Here is a 25027-nt window from a genome sequence, read left to right on the forward strand (position 1 = left end):
CATACTCAGGCTTCGGCGGATGCGAGCCTGGGTAGAAGGATTCTCCAAGCAGCGGTAGCGCACCTTTAAACAAGGGATGCATGGAACTTGGATAGGTGAGTCAATCTCCCACCCAGGGACTGCTTTAGGACGTCCCACAGTACCTGTGTCCCCCAATGAGACGAAGGAGAAACATGGATTTTTGTGAGTACTCACCGTAAAATCCTTTTCTCCGAGACGCTCATTGGGGGACACAGCACCCACCCTGTTAGCCTGTTGGCTCTTGTTTATTTGATTTAATGTGCATGTTGTTGTGAATGTCAGGGTGGTCCTTTGCCAGACATATTGTTACTGCATTAAGGCTAATGGTTATTGCTCTCCTACTGCTTTTGCACTAAACTGGTTTCCGCCCGCAATCAGGGAGAGGGTGTATGCGGTGGGGGAGGAGCTAACCTTGCGTTGTATTGCCTAGTGTCAGCTTCCAGTTGGCAGTAGCATACACCCACAGTACCTGTGTCCCCCAATGAGCGTCTCGGAGAAAAGGATTTTACGGTGAGTACTCACAAAAATCCATGTTTTTATACTACTTGGATTCGTTTGCTCCCTTTTTTCTCCTAAATTTAAACGTTCCACCTGAGCAGTTGTCTTGCAGGGTCTGCCGGACCTGGGCTTGTCAAACACATCTCCAATCTCTTCGAATCTTTTTTTAAATCTTTGTACTTGATGCAGAGACACATTAAAGGTGTCAGCCACCTCTGCAGTGGATCTGGTCTTCAGCCTCTTGATAATCCAGGCTTTGGTCACAGGGTGGCTTTTTGGCATGTTGTCAGAGCTCTAGTTGCAGCTCAATTGAAGGTCTGGGGTGCTGGGTTTCTTTTTATACACACCCACTAATTAACCTATCATTTACTGAGCACAGGTGAGGATGTAAACTAGGATTGGGTGCATTACATGACCAGGCGACAAAACTTTTGTCTTGCCAAAATCTGACCATTCTGTGTCCATTAAATGATCAATATTTCTGCATTGATGCCAATTTATTTTCTTAACCTAAACCACATTTCGGAGGGTTTCAGCTTTCAAAAGAATAATTTATACAACCAATGGATGAATTTAACGTCAGGTTATAAGCTTTTATTTACATAACATGGATAAGCGACATAACGTCTGTCAGGGAGTGTATACATTGCATAGGAGATGCTGATATTTTTCTATACATCAGGGAATAGTAGCTCAATGTTACTGAGCTATCCCTGGCAGCCATTTAATAGGAGCAAGAGCAATACATGATGAGAATCTGGCAGCTGCACTATATTGGAAAAAATACAGGATTGCTGGTCTATGGAATTAATATTTGCCTTTGAGGCAATAAAGGCAATTCTGATTTGCAGAAAATCACAGCATAAAGAACAGAATAAAACAATTGCTTTCCTTTCTGGACTTGTCTCCTTTTTCACAGATAATGATTCGGAGGAGCAGCAGTCCGGCAGAGTTGGAGTGGCACAGTGATTGTCAGCATTCAAATGGGCGACGTTCTGATCACGAGAGAGGTATTACCCAGATCTTAGGTTCATGCATTAGGATTTATGCTCTCGAAAAGTCTACATAGGTGACATCTGTGATTAGGTGTTCACTGATTTCCAAAATGTCATCATTAAGGAAGTCACTTTTTTGTGATTGATCAGCTATATCTATAGAATAATGTAAGAAAAAGCCGTCGATATGCAGGTTTTTCTGCTCAGATTATGCTTTCATTGGCAAAGTTCTTTCATTCTGGAAACCAGTGGTCTTCCAAGATCAAAGACCTCAGCCTTGTCCCTTTCTCTCAGAGCAAAATATCATTTTCTAGTTATCCCCCACAGGTAATGTTTCTTGTTACCTTGCACAGTGCAAAATGTTTAGTACTTGGCACCAATTTGTTAATAGAAAAATGTATTTCTATTAAGAGCAATAGAGGAATAACACAACAATGAGGATATATTTCATGGACCGTCCAAGTACTGTTTACTAAGACGGGCATCTGTTCCGGTCATCTGAGCTCCCCTAGTCCACTTCTTTCTAGTAACCAGAGTCCAGCAGAATTTACTTTTCAGTCTGAGCAGGCAATAAAACTCCTTTTGATTTGAGTGTTACAAGATAAGTAAAACAGTGTGTTTCCAAAGTTAATTATCTTTTTATGTAAGATAAAGGGTTTTCTCACTAATGGAATTAGTTCCTAAAAGCCTTGTTCCTCCACACCAGTGACTGTTTACAGAAGCCATTATCCAAGGTTGAATGCAAAGGTGGCCCATGGGTACTGTGATACCTCCTGTGAGAGAAGCAGTAGAGAAAATTGAGTGCACTGCAAATATACTGTTTTGGGTCTTCATGAACCAACCTTACCATGAATGGGGAATTAGGAAAACCTCTTTTTAACCTTAAAATTAATGTGCTTCCCTCTTCGAGCCTAGCAGAAAGGTGCCCGGATTGTTTTTCTAGGATCTGGTATTCAGTCCGGGAACCGGAGTCTGCTATGCAATGTATTTACAGAATATTTTTGTGCTCATTTTACAATGTACCGTATTTACTCGTGTATAAGCCAACCCCCACTAATTTTGCCCCAAAAAACTGGGAAAACTTATTGACTCGCGTATAAGCCTAGGGTTAATGGTGGTCCAAGAAGATGCTCCATAGATAAAAACTTGCTGCACAAGGGTTAATGATGCTCCATATATACCCCCATATATTGCTGCACAAGGGTTAATGCTGCTCCATAAGTACCCCCCATATGCTGCTGCACAAGGGTTAATGCTACCCCCTAAGATGCTCCAAAAATACCCCTCATATGCTGCTGCACAAGGGTTAATGCCGCCCCGTAATATGCTCCATAAATACCCCCCATATGTTGCTGCACAAGGGTTAATGATGCTCCATAAATACCCCCCATAATATGCTGCTGCACAGGGGTTAATGCTGCCCCATAAGATGCTCCATAAATACCCCTTAATTGCTGCTGCTGCTGCAATTAAAAAAAAAAAAAAAAGTCACCTCTCCATCGCTGGGGTCCAGGTGCTGGTGTCCTGAGCCCCCCGGCACTGGCGATATTTACCGGCCCCTGTTCCATCGCTGTCTCCCGGGTCTCTGCAGTGACGTTCATTCATCAGAGGGCGCGCACTGACTACGTCACTGCGTCCTCTGACCTGAATGTCACAGCAGAAGGACCCGGAGACAAAGCGGTGCACGGCAATGGAACGGGGACAGGTGAATATTGCTTTGCCCCCATCATACTCACCCTCTCCTGGCGCACGGTCTTCTCTGCAGCCCCTGCTTCTCACTCGGTCGTCTGCTTCCTGCATTCAGCGGTCACGTGGTACCGCTCCTTTAACTCATAAATATGTGCATATTCATGAGGTTAATGAGCGGTATCACGTGACCGCTGAACGCAGGAAGCAGACGACCGAGAGAGAAGCGGGCTGCAGAGATGTGCCAGGAGGGGGTGTGTATGGTCTCTGACACCCCCGCTCCCCCTCCCCTGCCCACCCCCCGGTATATGACTCGCGTATAAGCAAAGAGGGGGACTTTCAGTTAAAAAAAAAAATGGGCTGAAAATCTCAGCTTATACACGAGTATATGCGGTAATTGCACTTAAAGTGAACCTGTTCGTAGATTTTGACTTATGAAAGTAATTTTATGGTTGTATTGGCGCTTGTCCTAAAATAAAAATTATGTTTTTGGGGAGCTCCGATGAGCCAGTCATGAGAATTCTAGAGTTGAATCTGCAATCAAATCCGCTTTGGCTTGTCCACCAGTCCAACATGCACTGATGCCCCCTGTGCACTTACAAGTTGATTTTCATCGACACCAGATTTCTCATGACTGGCACATCGGATCTGTACACAAAAGATGTCATTGTATTGGGGAACAAGCCACTGTTCAGCCGTATTACTAGTTGAATATGTAGAAACGTGCTGACAGATTCCATTTGATGACAGAGCTGAATTTTCCTTTGAGATTTGATGACTAATTATAAACCTTTCTGCAGGTGAAAGTGTCAGCAGTGATGTGATGAATGGCTACAGTCGGGAAACTGAGTATCTAATGCCATGGCAGAACTGTGAGGACGAGCCTGAGATCACAACACCGACTGACGTGAACATCGACCATGATGCCCGGCGGTGGCTGCAGCTCACACCCACCGATCCTGCCGCTCTCCTCACAGGTAGTTTTTTGTTTTCGCTCGAAAGGTCGTGTTTTATTACATGAATAAAGTCTTCACCCTGCACTGGAGGATACATGAGCTCGAGACGCGTTCAGTCATCTCCGCATGTCTACTTTTTGTGTACGATGTCTCTCCTAATGCCCTTTAATGGATGTCGGCGATGATGTAACATGTCACAGGTCAGCGCTGCTTGGTTGACAGACAGATTATAAATGGAAAGTCTGAAAGACTGTATCCCGTCTTCCTGCAGGGTCTGTCACTGTATGGTTCTGCCTCTCTTCTATATGGCCCGTTCTAGTGTACTGTATTGTGGCTGTTCTGAGAAGAAATACAGTGATCTTCTACATCTCTAACCCTTTCTAACCTAAATGTAGAGGTCTCCTCCTCAGCCATAGTCTGCTTGTCACCCACGCTCTAATACACAGGACAGGACTCTGCCTTCCTTTGCTGTGATTCTTTTAGGCTCTTGTAATTTTTGAGATCCACATCCAGATACATATGGTTTTGTGAAGTAGTACGTCTACCAACAAGCCAGAAAATCAATTTTCACATCTTTTAAAGGGTTATTCCAGTAAGATCAATTTATGATCTATCCAAATCATAGGTGAAAACTACTAACTTGATGGAGGTCTGACTGCTTTGACCTCCACCAGTCAGTTCTGTTCTCCATTTTACTGTAACGGCAGTCATGGACGCACACGGCCGCTGTGTTCTCTCTCTATGGAGCTGCCTGAAAAAGTTGATCGCTAGGCTCCGCTATGTTCTGCAGTCCCAAACAGAATGAATGGTCCTGTGGTGTGCATGCTCGACTACTGCTACACTCAAATGAGCAGCCTGGGTGGTTAGATGCCCCCCAATTCAGTCCTTATTATTTATCCTGTGGCTACCAGGGCTGTGGAGTCGGAGTCGGTGCTCATTTTGGTGGAGTTGGTATAAAATGGACCGACTCCGACTCCTAAAATATATAATAAATTGGGTACGGTAATTCAATGCAGGATGTACTGAATATTTTTTCATCGGATTTTGGGAAAGTTATGAAATATCCTATAAATGGCTGTTATATTCCTGATATAAGGCTACATTCACACAGCGTTTTTCCTGCGTTTTTTGAGGATACGTTTTTCAGCTGCAAAAGCCGATCAGCTTTTTAAAAAACTGCATCTCCTGAAAGGTTTTTGAGCTCATAGATAATGTTTTCAATAGCAAAAGCAGATTAGAAATCTGCTCTATCTATCCATTTATCCATATCTGTCTATCCATATCGTATCTGTACCAAAAAGAATGAAAACCGGGTAGTACACAGACTAACACTTTTTTTTTTAGCACCAGTCAGGTACACCTCATAGCTGCCCAACGGGACGCCCAGGACAGGCATTGCTCGTCTTCAGTAACACATCAACATCAATTGATAGTTGGAATAAATAGACTGCATTCATCACCACCACATCTTCTTAAGGTGCAGGCTTTATTTTCAAGTGTAGGGGTGTGCAGTATGAGGTTCTGCAGCAGCTGAGGTGTGCAGTATGAGGTTCTGCGGAACAGTATGAGGTTCTACCCCCTCAGGTTTGATCCTGGCTACGCCCATGGTGTGAATGTAGCCTGAGGATCTAGGCTTTGTCTTAGCTGAGATAAGTCATAGTGTTATATTTTATATATATGCACATACACAATATATATTATATATAATATATATATACACACAGTACAGACCAAAAGTTTGGACACACCTCATTCAAAGCGTTTTCTTTATTTTCATGACTATGAAAATTGTAGATTCACTCTGAAGTCATCAAAACTATGAATTAACACATGTGTAATTATATAATTAACAAAAAAGTGTGAAACAACTGAAAATACTGTATGTCTTATATTCTAGGTTCTTCAAAGTAGCCACCTTTTGCTTGATTACTGCTTTACACACTCTTGGCATTCTCTTGATGAGCTTTAAGAGGTAGTCACCGGAAATGGTTTTCACTTCACACGTGTGCCCTGTCTGGTTTAATAAGTGGGATTTCTTGCCGTATAAATGGGGTTGGGACCATCAGTTGTGTTGTGCAGAAGTCTGGTGGATACACAGCTGATAGTCCTACTGAATAGACTGTTAGAATTTGTATTATGGCAAGAAAAAAGCAGCTAAGTAAAGAATAACGAGTGGCCATCATTACTTTAAGAAATGAAGGTCAGTCAGTCCGAAAAATTGGGAAAACTTTGAAAGTGTCCGCAAGTGCAGTGGCAAAAACCATCAAGCGCTACAAAGAAACTGGCTCACATGAGGACCGCCCCAGGAAAGGACCAAAAGTCACCTATGCTGCGGAGGATAAGTTCATCCAAGTCACCAGTCTCAGAAATTGCAGGTTAACAGCAGCTCAGATTAGAGACCAGGTCAATGCCACACAGAGTTCTAGCAGCAGACACATCTCTACAACAACTGTTAAGAGGAGACTTTGTGCAGCAGGCCTTCATGGTATAATAGCTGCTAGGAAACCACTGCTAAGGACAGGCAACAAGCAGAAGAGACTTGTTTGGGCTAAAGAACACAAGGAATGGACATTAAACCAGTGGAAATCTGTGCTTTGGTCTGATGAGTCCAAATTTGAGATCTTTGGTTCCAACCACCGTGTCTTTGTGCAACGCAGAAAAGGTGAACGGATGGACTCTACATGCCTGGTTCCCACCGTGAAGCATGGAGGAGGTGGTGTGATGGTGCTTTGCTGGTGACACTGTTGGGGATTTATTCAAAATTGAAGGCATACTGAACCAGCATGGCTACCACAGCATCTTACAGCGGCATGCTATTCCATCCGGTTTGTGTTTAGTTGGACCATCATTTATTTTTCAACAGGACAATGACCCCAAACACCACCTCCAGGCTGTATAAGGGCTATTTGACCAAGAAGGAGAGTGATGGGGGTGCTACGCCAGATGACCTGGCCTCCACAGTCACCAGACCTGAACCCTATCAAGATAGTTTGGGGTGAGCTGGACCGCAGAGTGAAGGCAAAAGGGCCAACAAGTGCTAAGCATCTCTGGGAACTCCTTCAAGACTGTTGGAAGACCATTTCTGGTGACTACCTCTTGAAGCTCATCAAGAGAATGCCAAGAGTGTGCAAAGCAGTAATCAAAGCAAAAGGTGGCTTCTTTGAAGAACCTAGAATATAAGACATATTTTCAGTTGTTTCACACTTTTTTGTTAATTTGTTCCTATCTTCAAAAAGGGGAAGAAGGTGGACCCAGGCAACTATAGGCCGGTGAGTCTGACTTCTATACCAGGAAAGATCTTTGAACAAATTATTAAACAACATGTAAGTCAATACCTGGATAAGAATGAAGTGATCAAACAGAGTCAGCATGGGTTTGTAACTAATAAGTCATGTCAGACTAACTTAATTTCCTTCTATGACGGTATCACTGATTGGGTGGATCAAGGAAATGCTGTAGATATAGTATATCTTGACTTCAGCAAAGCATTTGACAAAGTCTCTCATACAATCCTTATTGAAAAAATGACTAAGTATGGAATGGACAAGGCAACTGTTAGGTGGATTCATAGCTGGCTTAGTGATCGGACCCAAAGAGTGGTCGTAAATGGCTGCACATCCAGTTGGAAGAATGTCTCAAGTGGGGTACCACAGGGCTCTGTCCTGGGCCCTGTATTGTTCAACATCTTTATCAATGATTTAGATGAAGGAATTGAGGGTAAACTGATTAAATTTGCTGATGACACAAAGCTAGGAGGGATAGCTAATACTAGAGAAGAGAGAGAGAGGATTCAAAAAGATTTAAATAAACTGGAGAAGTGGGCAGTAACTAACAGAATGGTTTTTAACAGGGAGAAATGCAAAGTACTACATCTGGGCAATAAAAATGAAAAAAGCATATATAGAATGGGAGGAATTGGGCTAAGTGACAGCACATGTGAAAAAGACTTGGGTATACTAATAGATCACAGACTGAATATGAGTCAACAGTGTGATGCAGCAGCAAAAAAGGCAAATGCAGTTCTAGGATGTATTAACAGAAGCATACAGTCTAGATCACGTGAAGTCATTATTTCCCTCTACTCCTCTTTGGTCAGACCTCATCTGGAATATTGTGTCCAGTTTTGGGCACCACATTTTAAAAAAGACATCAACAAACTGGAGCAAGTTCAGAAAAGAGCGACCAGAATGGTGACCGGTCTGCAAACCCTGTCTTATGAGAAAAGGTTGCAGGATTTGGGAATGTTTAGTTTGCAAAAGAGAAGACTGAGAGGAGACTTAATTGCTGTCTACAAATATCTAAAGGGCTGTCACATTGTAGAAGGATCAACTTTATTCTCATTTGCACAAGGAAAGACTAGAAGCAATGGGATGAAACTGAATGGGAGGAGACACAGATTAGATATTAGAAAAAACTTTTTGACAGAGTGATCAATGAGTGGAACAGGCTGCCACGAGAAGTGGTGAGTTCTCCTTCAATGGAAGTCTTCAAACAGAGGCTGGACAGACATCTGACTGGGATGATTTAGCGAATCCTGCTTTGAGCAGGGGGTTGGACCAGATGGCCCAGGAGGTCCCTTCCAACTCTACGATTCTATGATTCTATGATTCTAATTCCACATGTGTTAATTCATAGTTTTGATGCCTTCAGAATGAATCTACAATTTTCATAGTCATGAAATAAAAGAAAACTCTTTGAATGAGAAGGTGTGTCCAAACTTTTGGTCTGTACTGTATATATGTAATCGATATTACATAGTGTATTACATATTTACAATTTATTACAGTTTTTTGTGTTCTAAAGTTGTATTCCAATAAATATATATTCTGTTCTATCTAAATATCTTGATTATTGGATCATAAAAATGATTAAATGTCTGATGTTCACATTATATACTAGAATAAATTTTTCACTTAAATATAAGCAATATGTGTGGGAGTCGGAGTCGTGGAGTCGGTGTAAGGGAAATTGAGGAGTCTGAGTCGCAGGTTTGGCTTACCGACTCCACAGCCCTGGTGGCTACTAGATAAATGTGCATCCAACCACTTTGGTCTCCATTTGAATGACCTGATATAATGAATTTTCTTAAGTAAATATGTAAGGTTTTACTGGCGTTAAACCCGTCAGCACAATTTTGTAAAGTAAAGGCATGGCTGTAATGGCGCTGTAATACTGATTATATTGATACCACTGGAGAAGACATCCGCTTTGTGGTTCTTCTTTAATCCCCACTTGGAGTGCTCTGTTAATTAGATTTTGGTGCACAGGGGCAGGACTGTGCACTGGGTCTTCTTCTGCCTGTCTGTGATTTCCCGACCCTATGCCTGCCTCCGATCTGTGAATGACCGATCACTACTGAGATTTTCTATAGAAGTGGGAAGTCATTCACAGACCGGAGCCAGGCGGGGGGGACGGAGAATCGCAGACAGGGAGAAGACAAAGTGCACAGTCCGGCCCCTGTGCACCAAAATCTTATTAGTAGAAAAGGATGATTAAAGAAGAACCACAAAGAGGATTTTCTCAAATGTATCAGTTTAATCTGTGTCATAGCGCCATTACACCATGTCTTTACATTAGAAGATCACGCTGACTGGTTTTCTTGACGGCTCCATGCCCACAAGGGTGAAGGCAGAAGAGATCTCGTCTGCTGTTTATACAAGGACCTTGTGCAGCAAGACTGGATTAATAACCCCTTTTTGATATATAAATAGAAGTTTCTTCCTAATTGACTTCTTTCTCTTAAGCCTCATTCAGACGTCCATGTTGCATGTACATGTTTTATCCATCTTTTGAAAGGATAGACACATACCCATGATGATCTATGAGGCTGTTCACATGTCCATGTTTTTTCACAGACCGTGTCTGTGCAAAACTCACAAGACTTGTCTGTTTCTCTCCGGTATCCTGGATGAAAAGCACCAATACTAGGTCTGTAGTTCCATGAAAAACAAATACAGCATACGGATGGCATCCATGTGTTGTCTGTAGTTAACATTGCAGCAGATAGGAGAATCTTTGTAATTTTTTTATATCTTTATCCACTTGTGTAAAACACTGATGACCACACTGATGGTAAAAACAGACACATGGACAATGTACTGATGACACCAGTGCCATATTTGCACGTAAATGTTTTCTTTCATGGACCGAATTTATGTGGAAGAAAATCACAGCATGCTCTAGTTTCTTTCGAATGCCGGTTGAGACTCATCTGGTAAAATCTATGAGTACGCAAAAAAAAAAAAAAAATCCAACACACATCATTCTTATGGCACCCGCTTTTTTACAGATACGTTGCAGTTCTTAACAGAGCATTTTGTCTTGTAAATGTTAATACCTGCCCTTGTAAAAAAAAAGCTTAATGCCATACGGATTGCAAACTGGATGAAAATCGTCCTTGTTTTTCTGGATTATGAATATCCGGTCATTGTTTTATACGCTCATTTGAACCAAGCCTAACAGAAGCAGACAGGCATAGGACCCAGCCTAACAGAAGCAGACAGTCATAGGACCCAGCCTAACAGAAGCAGACAGTCATAGGACCCAGCCTAACAGAAGCAGACAGGCATAGGACCCAGCCTAACAGAAGCAGACAGGCATAGGATCCAGCCTAAAATTCTGTGTAAGAATTTACTTGGAGGAGCGGCAAGGCGCGTGCGCTAGGAAAACTTAGAGGTGCTCCAAAGTTAAGCTGAGTATTGTATACATCTCCGCAATCATATCCCCTCTGATAATAAAGTGGTGGTGTATCCTGCTGCCTGCCATCGCTTTGTGGGATGGGAACAGCCCTTTAAATGATTTACAATTGCATGGAAATTTAAGGAGCTTTTACTAAAGGTAGGAAAATATTATATGCCATCTTCCTGATCCTCCTCAGAATGCGATTGACTTGGTCTTGTACTGTATTAGTTTGTCACATCATGTAGTAGACAGTGTTCGGGGGTCTTTGGGGGAATTACAGCACGTGCCTCATAAATCCTGCTTCACTTGCATCATAATAAGAGAAAAGGAAAAGTAAATGGCACAAGGGCTGTTTTGTATCCATGCCCAGCTGCCTCCGCCCGGGCTGTGAAGGTGTACAGTGCAGGCGCTTTGTCCAAAGTCACGACTTTCCTCCTGACTGAGCCTGCAGCTGCCGGCAGGTGTTCCCGCATCCACCATCCATGGATCCTAATTTAACCCATTAAGTGACACCGTTGACATAGACGCTGTTATCTCTCCTTAATATGCACTTTGCTGCCCAGCGTCTTGTATTCCTGTAACCTGCAGGATGAATGGCGGTTGTATTTATCAGCATTGTGGATATTCATACGCTTCCTTGTATGCAATAGATCGGAGCCGAGCCCCTTAGATACGCAGTTTAATTTACCCTAAGCAGCTGCTGCTCCGTGTCGCTCATTAAAAGGAAAGTGTAAGGTAGAAGGGACAGGTGCTAGGAGGCTGCAAAGCGTCGCAGTTGGCCCGGTCTGTCAATAGGAATATTTCCATTGTCACGCTCTTGGCACTGCTCTATAGCATTTAAGATACCACTTATCTTATTCATTCTGGCACCGGCAAATGCAAAGCTGGGACTTGCTCCCACATGTAGGAGCATCTACACATTCATGGCTCCTTTTTGTTTCACCTCATTGTTGGAGAAGACACCAAACTCCTCTATGGTCTGAGAGGATTTGTTTGGAGTCTCGACTCCTGAAATGATGTTTCCAGAGAGACTCAAATCTTACACTTTCAGCTGGCAAATAGTCTCTGTGGCAAACAGCCACAGCGCTCCACTATTGTGCTAGAAACAATGTCTGATCTGTACCGCGACTCTTACTGAGCTCTGGTGATGTCTAGCGATTTCAGCCAAGTATTCCGAGATTGCTGGTCAGTACAACACATATGTACCACATTTTTCAGAATATTAGAGGCACTTTTTGAAGATGCACTTGTTTTGGAAAGTGTGTGTGGCTACTAAAGAAATGATAGCTGTGAGTCATGAATCCTTATCAGTTTTAAGCTTTGTTCACATAAAGGGGTTTTTATTTTTTGGGTTTTTTTTGCATGGATCCATTACAGATGCTCCTCAAAAACTTCTTGAAAAATGCCTGCAAACCTGTTACTTTTCCTTTTTATTTTGGACATCCACATTGAGGAGGTTAAATTTTTTTTTTTTTTTTTGCGTTTTTTAGCATTTTTTTTCTTAACATTTAAAGAGGTATTCAAAAATACCTGCTAAAAAAATAAAATAATAAAAAGGTGCATGCCACTTGTTTGAAGGGTCTTTTGCTGGAATCTGCACCCAAACTAGGCACTGTACAATCAAAAGGCTGCAAAATAATGCTTCTGGAAAAAAACTGTTTCAAAACATTTCAGCAAAATTAAAATCTCCTCCAAAAAGGAGCATTTCCTGAAGCAGGTTCAGCTTGAAAAACTTTTCTGATTTGTCCACCACAAAAAAAAATAACGGAAACACTTAAGCAACACAATGTAACTTCAAGTCAATCACACTCCTGTGAAATCAACCTGTTCAGTTACGAAGCAACGCCGATTGTGAATCGGTTTCTACTGCTGTTGTGCAGTATAGCAGGCAACAGGTAGAAATGATAGGCAATTAGCATGACAACTTCCTGTAAAGGAGTGGTTCTGCAGGGGGTGACAACAGACCATTTTTTTGTTCTCATCCGTTTTGGTCACTTTTGCATTTTGTCATTGCTCTCACCCCTAGAGGTACAGTAGCATGAGAAAGTGTTTACAACCCAGATAAGTTGCTCACGTAGTGCAGCTCATCCAGGATGGCACATCAATGCAAACTCTGGCAAGAAGGGTAGCTGTGTCTGTCAGCACAGTATCCAGAGCATGGAGCAGATGCCAGAAGACAGGCCAGTACGCCAGGAGACGTGGAGGGGGCCATAGGAGGGCAAAAACCCAGCAGTCAGACTGCTACCTCCTCCTTTGTGCAAAGATAAGTGGTAGGAGCAGTGCTGGACCTCTGCAAAATGACCTCCAGCAGACCACTAACATCCATGTGTCTGCTCAAGCTGTCATAAACCGACTCCATGAGAGTGGTATGAGGTCCCGACTTTCACAAGTGGGTGTTGTGCTTACAGGCAAACGCCATGCAAGGCGATTGGCATTTGCCAGACAACACCAAGATTGGCAGATTTGTCATTACCGCCCTATGCTCTTCACAAATGAGAGCAGGTTCACATTGAGCACGTGTGACAGACATGACAGAGTCTGGAGATTCCATGGAGAACATTCTTCTGCCGGCAACATCCTCCAGCATGACGATTGGCAGTGGGTCAGTAATGTTGTGGGGAGGCATTTCTTTGGAGGGCCGCACAGCCCTCCATGTGCTATCCAGAATTATCCTGACTCCATTAGGTACCGAGATGAGCTCAAAAATAAAAAATGTAAAAAATATGGTCAGCAGATTCCACACAGCAGCTGATCAGTAAATGGAGCCTCATGCTCGGATATTGCATAATCTGCCCAGTTTTGTTGTTTGTTAAATTGCTGCTCTATACAGTCATGGCCAAAAGTTTTGAGAATGACACAAATATTATATTTTCACATGATCTGCTGCCCTCTGGTTTTTATGTGTGTTTGTCAGATGTTTTTATCACATACAGAAATATAATTGCAATCATATTATGAGTAACAAAAGGTTATATTGACAGTTAGAATGAGTTAATGCAGCAAGTCAATATTTGCAGTGTTGACCCTTCTTCTTCAGGACCTCAGCAATTCTCCCTGGCATGCTCTCAATCAACTTCTGGATCAAATCCTGACTGATAGCAGTCCATTCTTGCAAAATCAATGCTTTTATTTTGTCTGAATTTGAAGGTTTTTGTTTGTCCACCCGTCTCTTGATGATTGACCACAAGTTCTCAATGGGATTAAGATCTGGGGAGTTTCCAGGCCATGGTCCCAAAATCTCTATGTTTTGTTCCCTGAGCCATTTAGTTATCACCTTTGCTTTATGGCAAGGTGCTCCATCATGTTGAAAAAGGCATTGTTGATCGCCAAACTGCTCTTGGACGGTTGGGAGAAGTTGCTCTTGGAGGACATTCTGGTACCATTCTTTATTCATGGCTGTGTTTTTAGGCAAGACTGAGAGAGAGCCCATTCCCTTGGCTGAGAAGCAACCCCACACATGAATGGTTTCAGGATGCTTGACAGTTGGCATGAGACAAGACTGGTGGTAGCGCTCACCTGGTCTTCTCCGAATAAGCCGTTTTCCAGATGTCCCAAACAATCGAAAAGGGGATTCATCAGAGAAAATGACTTTACCCCAGTCCTCAGCAGTCCACTCCCTGTACCTCTTGCAGAATATCAGTCTGTCCATGATGTTTTTTCTGGAGAGAAGTGGCTTCTTTGCTGCCCTCCTTGAGACCAGGCCTTGCTCCAAGAGTCTCCGCCTCACAGTGCGTGCAGATGCACTCACACCTGCCTGCTGCCATTCCTGAGCAAGCTCTGCACTGCTGGTAGCCCGATCCGCAGCTGAAACACTTTTAAGAGACGGTCCTGGCGCTTGCTGGTCTTTCTTGGGCGCCCTGGAGCCTTTTTGGCAACAAGGGAACCTCTCTCCTTGAAGTTCTTGATGATGCGATAGATTGACTGAGGTGCAATCTTTCTAGCTGCGATAATCTTCCCTGTTAGGCCATTTTTGTGCAGTGCAATGATGACTGCACATGTTTCTTTAGAGATAACCATGGTTAAGAGAAGAGAAACAATGATGCCAAGCACCAGCCTCCTTTTAAAGTGTCCAGTGGAGTCATTCTTAGTTAATCATGACAGATTGCTCTCCAGCCCTGTCCTCATCAACACCCACACCTGTGTTAATGGAGCAATCACTGAAACGATGTTAGCTGGTCCTTTTAAGGCAGGGCTGCAATGATGTTGAAATGTGTTTTGGGGGATAAAGTTAATTTTCTAGGCAAATATTGACTTTGCAAGTAATTGCTGTTAAGCTGATCACTCTATAACATTCTGGAGTATATGCAAATTGCCATTAGAAAAAATGAAGCAGTAGACTTTGTAAAAATTAATATTTTGTCATTCTCAAAACTTTTGGCTATGACTGTAGAATGTATTTCTCATAAAGTTGCCGAAAGGGAAGTACAAACCTTGTAAATTAATTAACCAACCCATCCCAGTTTTTTGTGAGTCAGCAAATAGGGCAAATCTGTTTTCATCACTTTCTGCCTTGCTCAGATCTTTACTTCATATAAAATATTGTTGTTTAGAAGCAGTGTAATAGGATGTCCTTATGAATTATCCAGCCCAGATAATGGGGAGGATCCAGCTGCTTCTAAAGAGTTAATCTACTTTGAGGAGACATAGCTGCATCTAAATGATTTTTCTGAATCTCTCACCCCATACACGCAGAGGCCACAAACTGAGGAGCCATGACAGGTTTGACCTTTGTCACGGTTTCTTCCTGCTTCTCCCTTCTCCTGACACTCCTGTAATAAGCACACATCCATTGTACATTGCTTCTTACATTGCTATATCATGTAGAAGAATGAACAGCTTCACAGGATTCCCTTATGTGTACACACAGTTCTGCCTCACAGTGAGATCTTCCAGCTCAGAGGCATGAAGTCTCACAGATCTATCAACATAGTGAGACAGGGGAGAGTCGGACTGTAGTATCTTTGTCCTAAAGGTCCAGCTTTCATTTTCTAAATCAAAGAAGACATTTGTTTACTAACTATAAATAGTTTGAGAAAGTTTTATGTTTTGGTCTCATTTTACCTAATAAAGTTTCCCTGGTAGTGACCTCTTTAATGACCACTGAAGCCCAGACCTTTGTTCCTCCACAGGTCCTGAAAATAATGAGGCTTTAGCACTGCCTCCCCGATAATTAGAGGTTACTATATCCTGGCAATATGCCATCACTTACTGAGTTGGCACTGCCGCTTTGAATGGTGATTTTGTTTGCCTCCAGCCACCCCTAGAAGGCCCTCACTGCTTATAGATGTATACAGCTATTGCTGACCTCGGTGAGTGGCCTCCTAGTGGTGTCTGTGGCAGAAAGAAGGGAAGCATTTTAGGCTAGGTTCATGCTAGAATGAGCAAGCACTATAATGGAACAGGAAAATAGATTGAATCCCTGAGGATCACCGCTGACACCAGACTGACCCCATTGACTTTACTGGGGTTCATTTGGATTTCGTTATGGTGTCAGTCATTTTAATGGTGGCTCCAACACAACTGTGAACCTGGCATCACATGCAGTGTTCAGAGGACTTTATGTCCAGCATCAGTGGAAAGATTGCAGTAATTGCTGTATAACAGTCCCTGCCTCGCACACAAGTACAGTGAATATCTTCATCCTGACCGGCCTTCTAAGCTGGGGTTTCCTAAGGGCGGATGTTTGCACAGTGGTAATAATAAACTTGTACTTTTGTCTTCAGTATTTATATGTTTCTTGAAGAATAGCCGGGCAGGTGTGAAGTTTATAGAAGAGTACATAGTGCTTATAAGGTATTTTGGGCGAGTGCTATACACTTGATACTTATCATTATGACTCTGCTTTCCTTCCAGACAGCAGTGAGTGTCTTACTGGGGACTGCAGCATAATCGCTGGCGGGAACCTTGCGGGCTGGCACCCGGACTCCGCAGCTGTTTTGTGGAGAAGAATCTTGGGAATACTTGGCGATGTGAACAATATCCAGTCCACCAAAATCCATGCCAAGGTGTTTGGCTACCTTTACGAGTTGTGGTACAAGCTGGCTAAGGTAGGACTCCGATGCACCCGGGCAATATGTAATAGGGAATCTGCATCAGAGACGCAAGGTGATTGAATTAGGGTATGTGCACACTGTGCGGATTCTGCTGCGTTGTACAGTACCTTTATTTCCTATGGAAATAAAAAAACGCAGTGCACATACTGCGGATTTTTCCACGCGGTTTTGCTGCGGTTTGCGATCTGCAGCATGTCAATTCTTTAGTGCAGAAACGCTGCAGTTTCACACCTCATCCATTATGAGGTGCAAAACCGCAGATAAACGTGAGGACTTTAGTTTAGTGCACAAAGCCTTACTGTGCTTAATTAACGCTCGGATGGTAAATAAGGCGGACGTTAGGATAATAAGCTACTGAAATGCGTAATGTGAAGGCACAATTACCTTTTTCAGAGAATATTTTAATAGCTGCCACATATTTTAAAAATGACTCTATGATTACGTCGTGTTTAGCCGGCTCTCAGAATTTAGAGCCTTTAAATATTCTCATCATTGAGTCTCTGGGGCGTGTGCTTTGCCAGAAATACTAGTCCAGTCGGGGACTGGAGTAGTATTTTTAGCTTAAGAAACTCCGCCATTTTTAATTGGACAAGGAGGCGGGGCCAAAACCCAGATCCTTCTCAGCCCATTTCAGCTGAGCTGCTTTAAACTGGTGTGAAAACTCTAAAAGTTGCAGTGTTTTTGCACAACTTTGCATTGCACAAAAGATTTGTGGCTTTTTAAAGCTTTAAGGCCAGTTTTCCGGAGTCATAGCTTAGCTGAATTGGCCCCTATGTGTGTGTAGTAAAGTAGCACTGACATTCTGCCATTAGACGAGACATTATACATTAGTTTAAGTAGGGTTTCCTCTGTCACCCCATTTTTCAAGTATCAAGTGCCGGCACCGCCATCAGGGGCTTATCTACAGCATTCTGTAATGCTGTAAATAAGCCCCCAATGTAACCTGAAAGATAAGAAAAATGAGTTGTATTATACTCACCGAGGGGCGGTCCGGTCTTGGTCCGATGGGTGTCGCGGTCCTGCGCCTCCCATCTTCTAACGGTGACATTCTCTTCTTTGCTGCCTGTCGTGGCTCCTGCGCAGGCGCACTGCTCTGCTCTGTTGAGGTCAGAGCAGAACACTGCAGTGCACAGGCGCCGGACCTCTCCCGGCGCCTGCACACTGCAGGACTCTGCTCTGCCCTCAATAGGGCAGATAAAGTACACCTGTGCAGGAGCCGAGGGAGAAGCAAGGAGGAGGACATCATCGTATGAAAAATGGGAGGCGCCGTATAGGATGGCGACACCCATCGGACAGGACCAAACGCCGGGGTGAGTATAATCTAAGGGCCCCGTCACTCATAGCGACTCAACAGCGATCTTGACAACGATATCAACGTGTCAGGATCGCTGGTGAGTCGCTACATGATCGCTGGTGAGCTGTCAAACAGACAGCTTCACCAGCGATCAGCTCAGCGACGCCGAGCGCGATGTCATAACTAGTGACTCAGCAGCGATCTTGCTAGCGAGATCGCTATGTGTGACGGGGCCCTAACTCTTTTTTCTTATCTTTCAGGTTACGTCGGGGGCTTATCTACAGCATTACAGAATGCTGTTGATAAATAAGCCCCTGATGGCAGTGCCGGCACCTGATACTCGAAAAATGGGGTGACTGATTCCCTTTAAAGAACTTTTCCAATTCTCTAAAATAAATGTCCTTATCTTTACAACAGGCCATAAGGAAAAATCCTATGTCCTTTGGAAAGGACTCTTAAGTATACTTTTTGTCAATTACCTACTGGATTAAAAACATTACAACATGCCTTTTAAAGAGGAATTTTCCAGTTATCCATAGATTGGAGGATAACTTCCCCAATACTTGGAGTCCAACTACTGAGACCCCCACTGACCCCGAGAGCAAACGTCTCTGAATTCATGCATTCTCCATGGGCTTGCCAGAGATAAAGGTTCTGTGCTCAGCTGGTCTCCGGCACTCCATAAGAATGAATGGAGCGGCAGTGCACATGATGGACTACCTCTCCGATTCACAGGAGCTCCAGTGGCGGTACCATTTAGTTTAACCCCCAGTGATCTGTAAGTTGTCCCCAATCCTGTGTATAGGCGATTGCTTCAAAACTGGACATTAGGCCTTGACATTTTTTTTCTGTGCTGGTTGGAAACTGCATTATAAAATGTGAACAGCAGGTGGCAGTACTGTATCACGCAGTGGCCCGGGAGGGGGAAAAATGTTCTATACAGAAAAATATCTATATATTTTGATTTATGTTTTACTCCAGATCAGAGACAATCTATCTATCAGTCTGGACAATCATTCTTCCCCTTCACCTCCCATTTTGATCCCACCACTTAGGATGTTTGCCTCCTGGCTGTTTAAGGTAAGAAGTGTTTTATTTTAAGATATATTTGCATTACTCTGTCACCTCATTGGGGGACACAGAGCCATGGGTGTTATGCTGCTGTCCACTATGACAGCAGCATAATCTAAAAAGGATTATAATCTGAAAAGGATTAACTCCTCCTCTGCAGTATACACCCCTGGACGGCGTCAGCCTTCTCCAGTTTTTGCTTAGTGTCGCAAGGAGGCACACCTAAAGGATTTTTCTTTTTTCCGTTTTTTTCTTCGGATGACAGATGAAGAAAAGTGGGTCTCCTCAGTGAGACTCCCGGCATGGCTCCTTCCTCGGCCCCCTATTATGGGGTGCCCAGTTGAAGTTGAGATGGCGGTTCCCCATGTCGTTCCTTCCCCAGTCCTGCGGGTGCTGGTTCGAAGTTGAGACCCCCCTCCTTCCCCAATTCCTTTTGGTCTTGGGTTGAGGTCGAGGCGAGGAAGAAGCCCCCTGACGGTGACAGCAGCACCCTCCCTAATCCCACTCTGGGGGTATTAGGTTGAGACGCCGCAGGTAGGGTCTGTCCATGGCAACCTACGCAGCATCCAGGGACCCCAGCCAGCTGCGGGCTCCTGTCGGGGCCGGGGGGAGTGCAGGCAGGCATAGCACATGCAGACACTGGGCTCTATGTGCCTCTGTGTCTGCGGCAGCATTAGTCTACAGCGCCGCAGGGGAACCCACCACAGGGCCCCGCTTCAGGTTGTGGCCCCACCGCTAGCCTGCCTTTCAATCCGAGGGGGGGTCCGATAAAAATCCGACCCCCCCCCCACCCCACCCCGGACTACCGCGCCTGGAGCCCTTCCTTGGCATAGAAATCTAATTTAGGCCACGGCTTCGGCCTAGCTGAGGTCTCCGACTCCTCTCCGCCCCCCGGATGACAAATATGACACTCCACAGTGTCATAGAATCGGCGGTTCGAGGTAGAAAGGGCGTGTTTTTTCACATCTCTGCGCGCTCTTTCTCAGCTCTCCGCCCCCTTCTTCTCCCTCATCTCCTCGGCAGCCATCTTCGCTGCAGCAGACGCTGTCCCATACAGCAGCAGCAAAGCCAGCAGTCTCTGGGGGGGCACAGGACTGTGAATTGTCAACGCTGGACCTAGGGGCACACTGGTGGGGTAAGATCACAGCCGGGTTCTCTTTACTCGGCTGTGAATCCATATTACCTACAAGGTTTTCCTTTAGCTCCCCTGCGTAGTCACCTCTGTACAGTCCTCTGCTAGCCAGCCTCTGTGCACTATGCCGGGCTCAAGGAAAAGAACCAGGCAGGACTGTTTTTTATGCTTTCTGCACAGCCTGCAAAGCCACTCCTCCCCAGTGGAAGCACGTACCCGCACTGCAAGGATTGTATCCAAAATACTGGGTCAGAGCCCCAGGAAGCCCCTATCATTGCTTCAGCGGCCACTACCACGCCGGAATGGGCTACCCAGATGTCGCAGTCTGACACAGTCCATAGATAACCTGACCTCCACATTACTCCAGGCTCTGCAGGGTCATGTCTCGCCTATGACTGTTACCCAGCAAAGGGACAGCTCCACCCAGGGACAGGCCGTAACTGGCTCTCCCAGACGTAAGCGGACCCACACGTCGCTTTCCTCTGCGTCATCCCATAGCACACGGTCATCCCTCTCCAGGGAGAGCCTAGACCGTCCCCTACCAGAGACAGACAGCGCAGATCTCCGCAAGAAGACCTCCGCCCCAGCTCACCCACCAGGGAACACCTGAGCGATACGCAGGATTTGGAAGGCATCTGTGACTCCGACTCAGACAATGAGACAGAGAGGTCTCTGGTCCCTTGTCCCCCTAGCAACACAGCGCTAGTTGAGGACATAATCTCTTCCATCCTTCGGGTGCTGGACATTTCCGATTCAACCTCGGAAGTCCCAGAACACAAGATTTGCTTTGAAGGTGTTCTGAAACCACCTAAGGTTTTCACTAACCACCCAGAATTTCAAACGATCCTTACCAAACAGTTTGCACAGCCTGATAAAAAATTCGCCAATCGTAAATATTTAGAAGCTAGGTACCACTTCCCACAAAAGGACACCAAACAGTGGACAGATCCACCCGAAGTGGACCCCCCAGTCTCTAGACTAGCAGCACAGACCCTCCTCTCACTGCCAGATAGCTCAACCCTCAGGGACGCAGCAGACCGACAGAACGCATGGCTCGCTCAGTGTTCGAAGCGGCAGGGGCCTCCCTGGCCCCCGCGTTCGCTTCAGTTTGGGCGGCCACGGCCATTCTGTCTTGGGCCAAAACATTGCAAGATGGCCTTCAAACTTCAAATCCTCAGCTGTCGGACCATGCGGTTCAAATAGCAGTAGTAGCAGATTACATGCTTCATGCAGCCCTTGACTCCGCAGGAGGTGTAGCGGGGATAGCAGCAAACGCCATCACAGTTCGGCGTATCCTCTGGCTGCGGGAATGGAAAGCGGATGCGGCCTCAAAGAAATCCCTCGTGCATCTCCCGTACTGCATTGGACGGCTTTTCTGTGAAAAGTTGGACACAATGATGTCCAACGCCACTGGGGGTAAGAGTACCTGTCTCCCTCAACTCAAACCTAAACGCACGTTTAAACGGCGTAACCAAACACGATTCCGATCCTTTCGGAATTCTTCGGGCTGGTCAGTCTCGCGCCCAGCACAAAATTGTAACCACTCTCCACGCAGGGACAACCCACGGGCGGCGCAGAGGCCGGACAGGACCTGGCAGTCGAAAGCAGGCCAGGCGAAGCCCAAAGGAGGAAAACCTCAGAATTTCGCTTCATCATGACTCACGAATTCCGGAAGACACCCCACCAGTAGGCGGACCACTTCTACTCTTTCAGCAAGTCTGGCTGCCTATTACAGAAGACAGGTGGGTCAGGGAAATAGTGTCTTCCGGATACAAGATAGAGTTCACTTCCAGTCCACCGAACCGGTTCTTCCTCTCTTCCACCAAAACCGCCAGACAAGGCTCGTGCCATTCACCAGGCGGTCTCCTCTCTCCTTCAAGCAGGAGTCGTAGTACCGGTTCCCACGACCGAACGATTCCGAGGGTTCTACTCCAATCTATTCGTAGTCCCCAAGAAAGGAGGCAGCGTCCGGCCCATACTAGACCTAAAACAACTCAACAAATATGTACGGTCCGTCGTTTTCGCATGGAGTCCCTTCGGTCCATCATTGCGTCCATGGAGCAGAGAGAATATCTCGCCTCCATAGACATACAAGACGCATACCTGCATATACCAATTGCTCCCGCCCATCAAAGTTTTCTCAGGTTCGCGATCAACCAGGACCACTACCAGTTCGTGGCTCTCCCGTTCGGACTCGCCACGTCTCCCAGGACGTTTACCAAAATCATGGCAGCCACCATGGACGTTCTACACTCCAGAGGCATTGTAGTCATTCCTTACCTGGACGACCTTCTCATCAAGGCTTCCACCTTCAAGGACTGCGAAGTCAGCGTCTCAATAACAATCGACACTCTGAGTCGACTGGGCTGGTTAGTCAACTTACAAAAGTCATCGACTACCCCGAGTCAGTCCCTGACCTTCCTAGGGATGCTATTCGACACCTCCAGGGGTCTGGTGCTCCTTCCCAGGGACAAGGCACTGGCTCTCCGTCTGGGAGTTCGCATACTCCTCCGCAATCCTCCCCGATCTTTCAGGACACTATTTCCCTGACCCACCTGTCTTCTGTAATAGGCAGCCAGACTTGCTGAAAGAGTAGAAGTCGTCCGCCTACTGGTGGGGTGTCTTCTGGAATTCGTGAGTCATGATGAAGCGAGTCCTCGGCAGGATGGTAGCAGAGATGGAGGCGGTACCATTTGCCCAGTTTCACCTCAGGCCTCTTCAACTAGCCATCCTCAAGTCTTGGGACAGGAATCAATTCTCCCTCGACAGGGAGTTCCGGCTGACATCGTCGACCAGGAGGTCCCTACACTGGTGGCTCAAGCCAACTTTGCTTGCAAGGGGAAAATCCTTTCTCTCAGGTCAATGGAAGGTCCTGACCACCGATGCAAGCCTGACAGGTTGGGGTGCGGTGCACCTACATCACGGGGCACAAGACAAGTGGTCACCAGTGGAAGCGACCTTGCCCATCAATATCCTGAAAATTCTGGCCATCTACCTGGCACTGAGAGCCTTTCATCACTTGCTGGCAGCCTCTCATATCAGGATACAGTCGGACAATGCCACGGCGGTGGCATATGTGAATCACCAAGGCGGGACCCGCAGTACCCAAGCGATGAAAGAAGTGGCACATATCCTCCACTGGGCTGAAGACACGAGGTCGGTACTCTCGGCGGTCCACATTCCGGGTGTGGACAACTGGGAAGCTGATTTCCTCAGCAGACAAGGAATGGACTCGGGGGAGTGGTCTCTCCATCCCGAAATTTTTCACCAGATCTGCCATCGCTGGAGGACCCCGGACGTGGACCTAATGGCATCCCATCTCAATGCCAAGGTCTCCAATTTCATGGCCAGGACACGCGACCCGCGGTCGCTCGGAGCGGATGCCCTGGTTCAGGACTGGACCCAGTTCCAGTTTCTGTACATTTTTCCACCCCTCCCCCTGATCTCCAGAGTCGTGAGGAAGATCAAACAAGAGGGAGTTCCAACCATCCTGATCGCGCCGGACTGGCCCAGACGTACATGGTACGCCGACATCGTACAACTTACAGCAGCCACCCCCTGGCGTCTCCCCGACTGTCACGACCTTCTGTCACAAGGTCCGTTCTACCATCAGGGGCTCTCAATTTGACGGCGTGGCCCTTGAAACCTGGGTTCTAACCCAGGCAGGGCTCTTACCGGATGTCATTGCGACCATGATCAGAGCAACGAAGCCAGCCTCCGCCAAGATTTATTACCGTACCTGGAGAGCTTTTTTTACTTGGTGCGAATCTCGCGTACAGGTCCCACTCCCTTATTCCCTCCCAAAGGTACTTGGGTTTCTTCAATCGGGCCTGGACGCCAGGCTGTCCCTAGGCTCGCTTAAGAGCCAGGTGTCAGCGCTCTCAGTGCTCTTTCAGAGGCGCATCGCTAACAAGCCACAAGTAAGGACCTTTCTCCAGGGGGTTTCCCGAATGGTTCCCCCCCTACAGATGTCCACTGGAAACGTGGGACCTCAACTTGGTCCTGACAGCATTGCAGGCACCACCTTTCGAACCCCTTAAGGAAGTCCCACTCCGCATTCTATCACAGAAAGTGTTTTTTCTGGTGGCAATCACCTCGCTTCGCAGGGTGTCTGAATTGTCAGCACTCTCCTGCAGACGGCCCTTCCTAGCCTTTCACCAGGATAAGGTGGTTCTCCGTACAGTCCCATCCTTCCTTCCGAAGGTTGTGTCCAACTTCCACCTCAATGAGGAAATTTCATTGCCATCCCTTTGCCCGGTTCCGGTTCATAGAGTGGAGAAGGGTCTGCATACGCTTCACCTCGTCAGGGCATTACGTATTTACGTGTCTAGGATTGCACCCTTCTGGAAGTCTGATTCCCTTTTCCTTCTTCCGGAAGGTGTTCGAAAGGGTCTGCCGGCTTCCAAAGCCACCCTTGCCAGGTGGATCAAGTCCACCATACAAGAGGCTTACCGCCTTAACAATTCTCCTCTTCCGGCCGGTATCACGGCACACGCTACGCGGGCAGTAGGGGCCTCCTGGGCCATTCGGTACCAGGCTTCGGCACAAAAAGTGTGTAAGGCGGCCACTTGGACTAGCCTACACACGTTTACGAAACACTACAGTGTTCATACCCAGTCCTCAGCGGATGCGAGCCTGGG

General features: G+C 45.8%; 1 protein-coding gene across 4 annotated transcripts in view; it reads left to right on the forward strand.

Moving 5' to 3' along the window:
* Positions 1-25027, forward strand: part of RALGAPA2 (Ral GTPase activating protein catalytic subunit alpha 2) — a 412397-nt gene that overhangs the window by 128267 nt on the left and 259103 nt on the right. For all 4 annotated transcript variants that reach the window (XM_073557418.1, XM_073557416.1, XM_073557417.1 and 1 more), the window contains 4 exons: positions 1439-1529; positions 4001-4177; positions 16691-16884; positions 19166-19264. In XM_073557418.1, coding sequence (XP_073413519.1) covers positions 1439-1529; positions 4001-4177; positions 16691-16884; positions 19166-19264 — 561 coding nt within the window. The remainder of the gene's footprint in view (positions 1-1438; positions 1530-4000; positions 4178-16690; positions 16885-19165; positions 19265-25027) is intronic.

The sequence above is a fragment of the Dendrobates tinctorius genome, unplaced genomic scaffold, assembly GCF_039654945.1.
Source record: "Dendrobates tinctorius isolate UK_male_01 unplaced genomic scaffold, ASM3965494v1 ptg000250l, whole genome shotgun sequence".
Taxonomy (NCBI): Eukaryota; Metazoa; Chordata; class Amphibia; order Anura; family Dendrobatidae; genus Dendrobates; species Dendrobates tinctorius.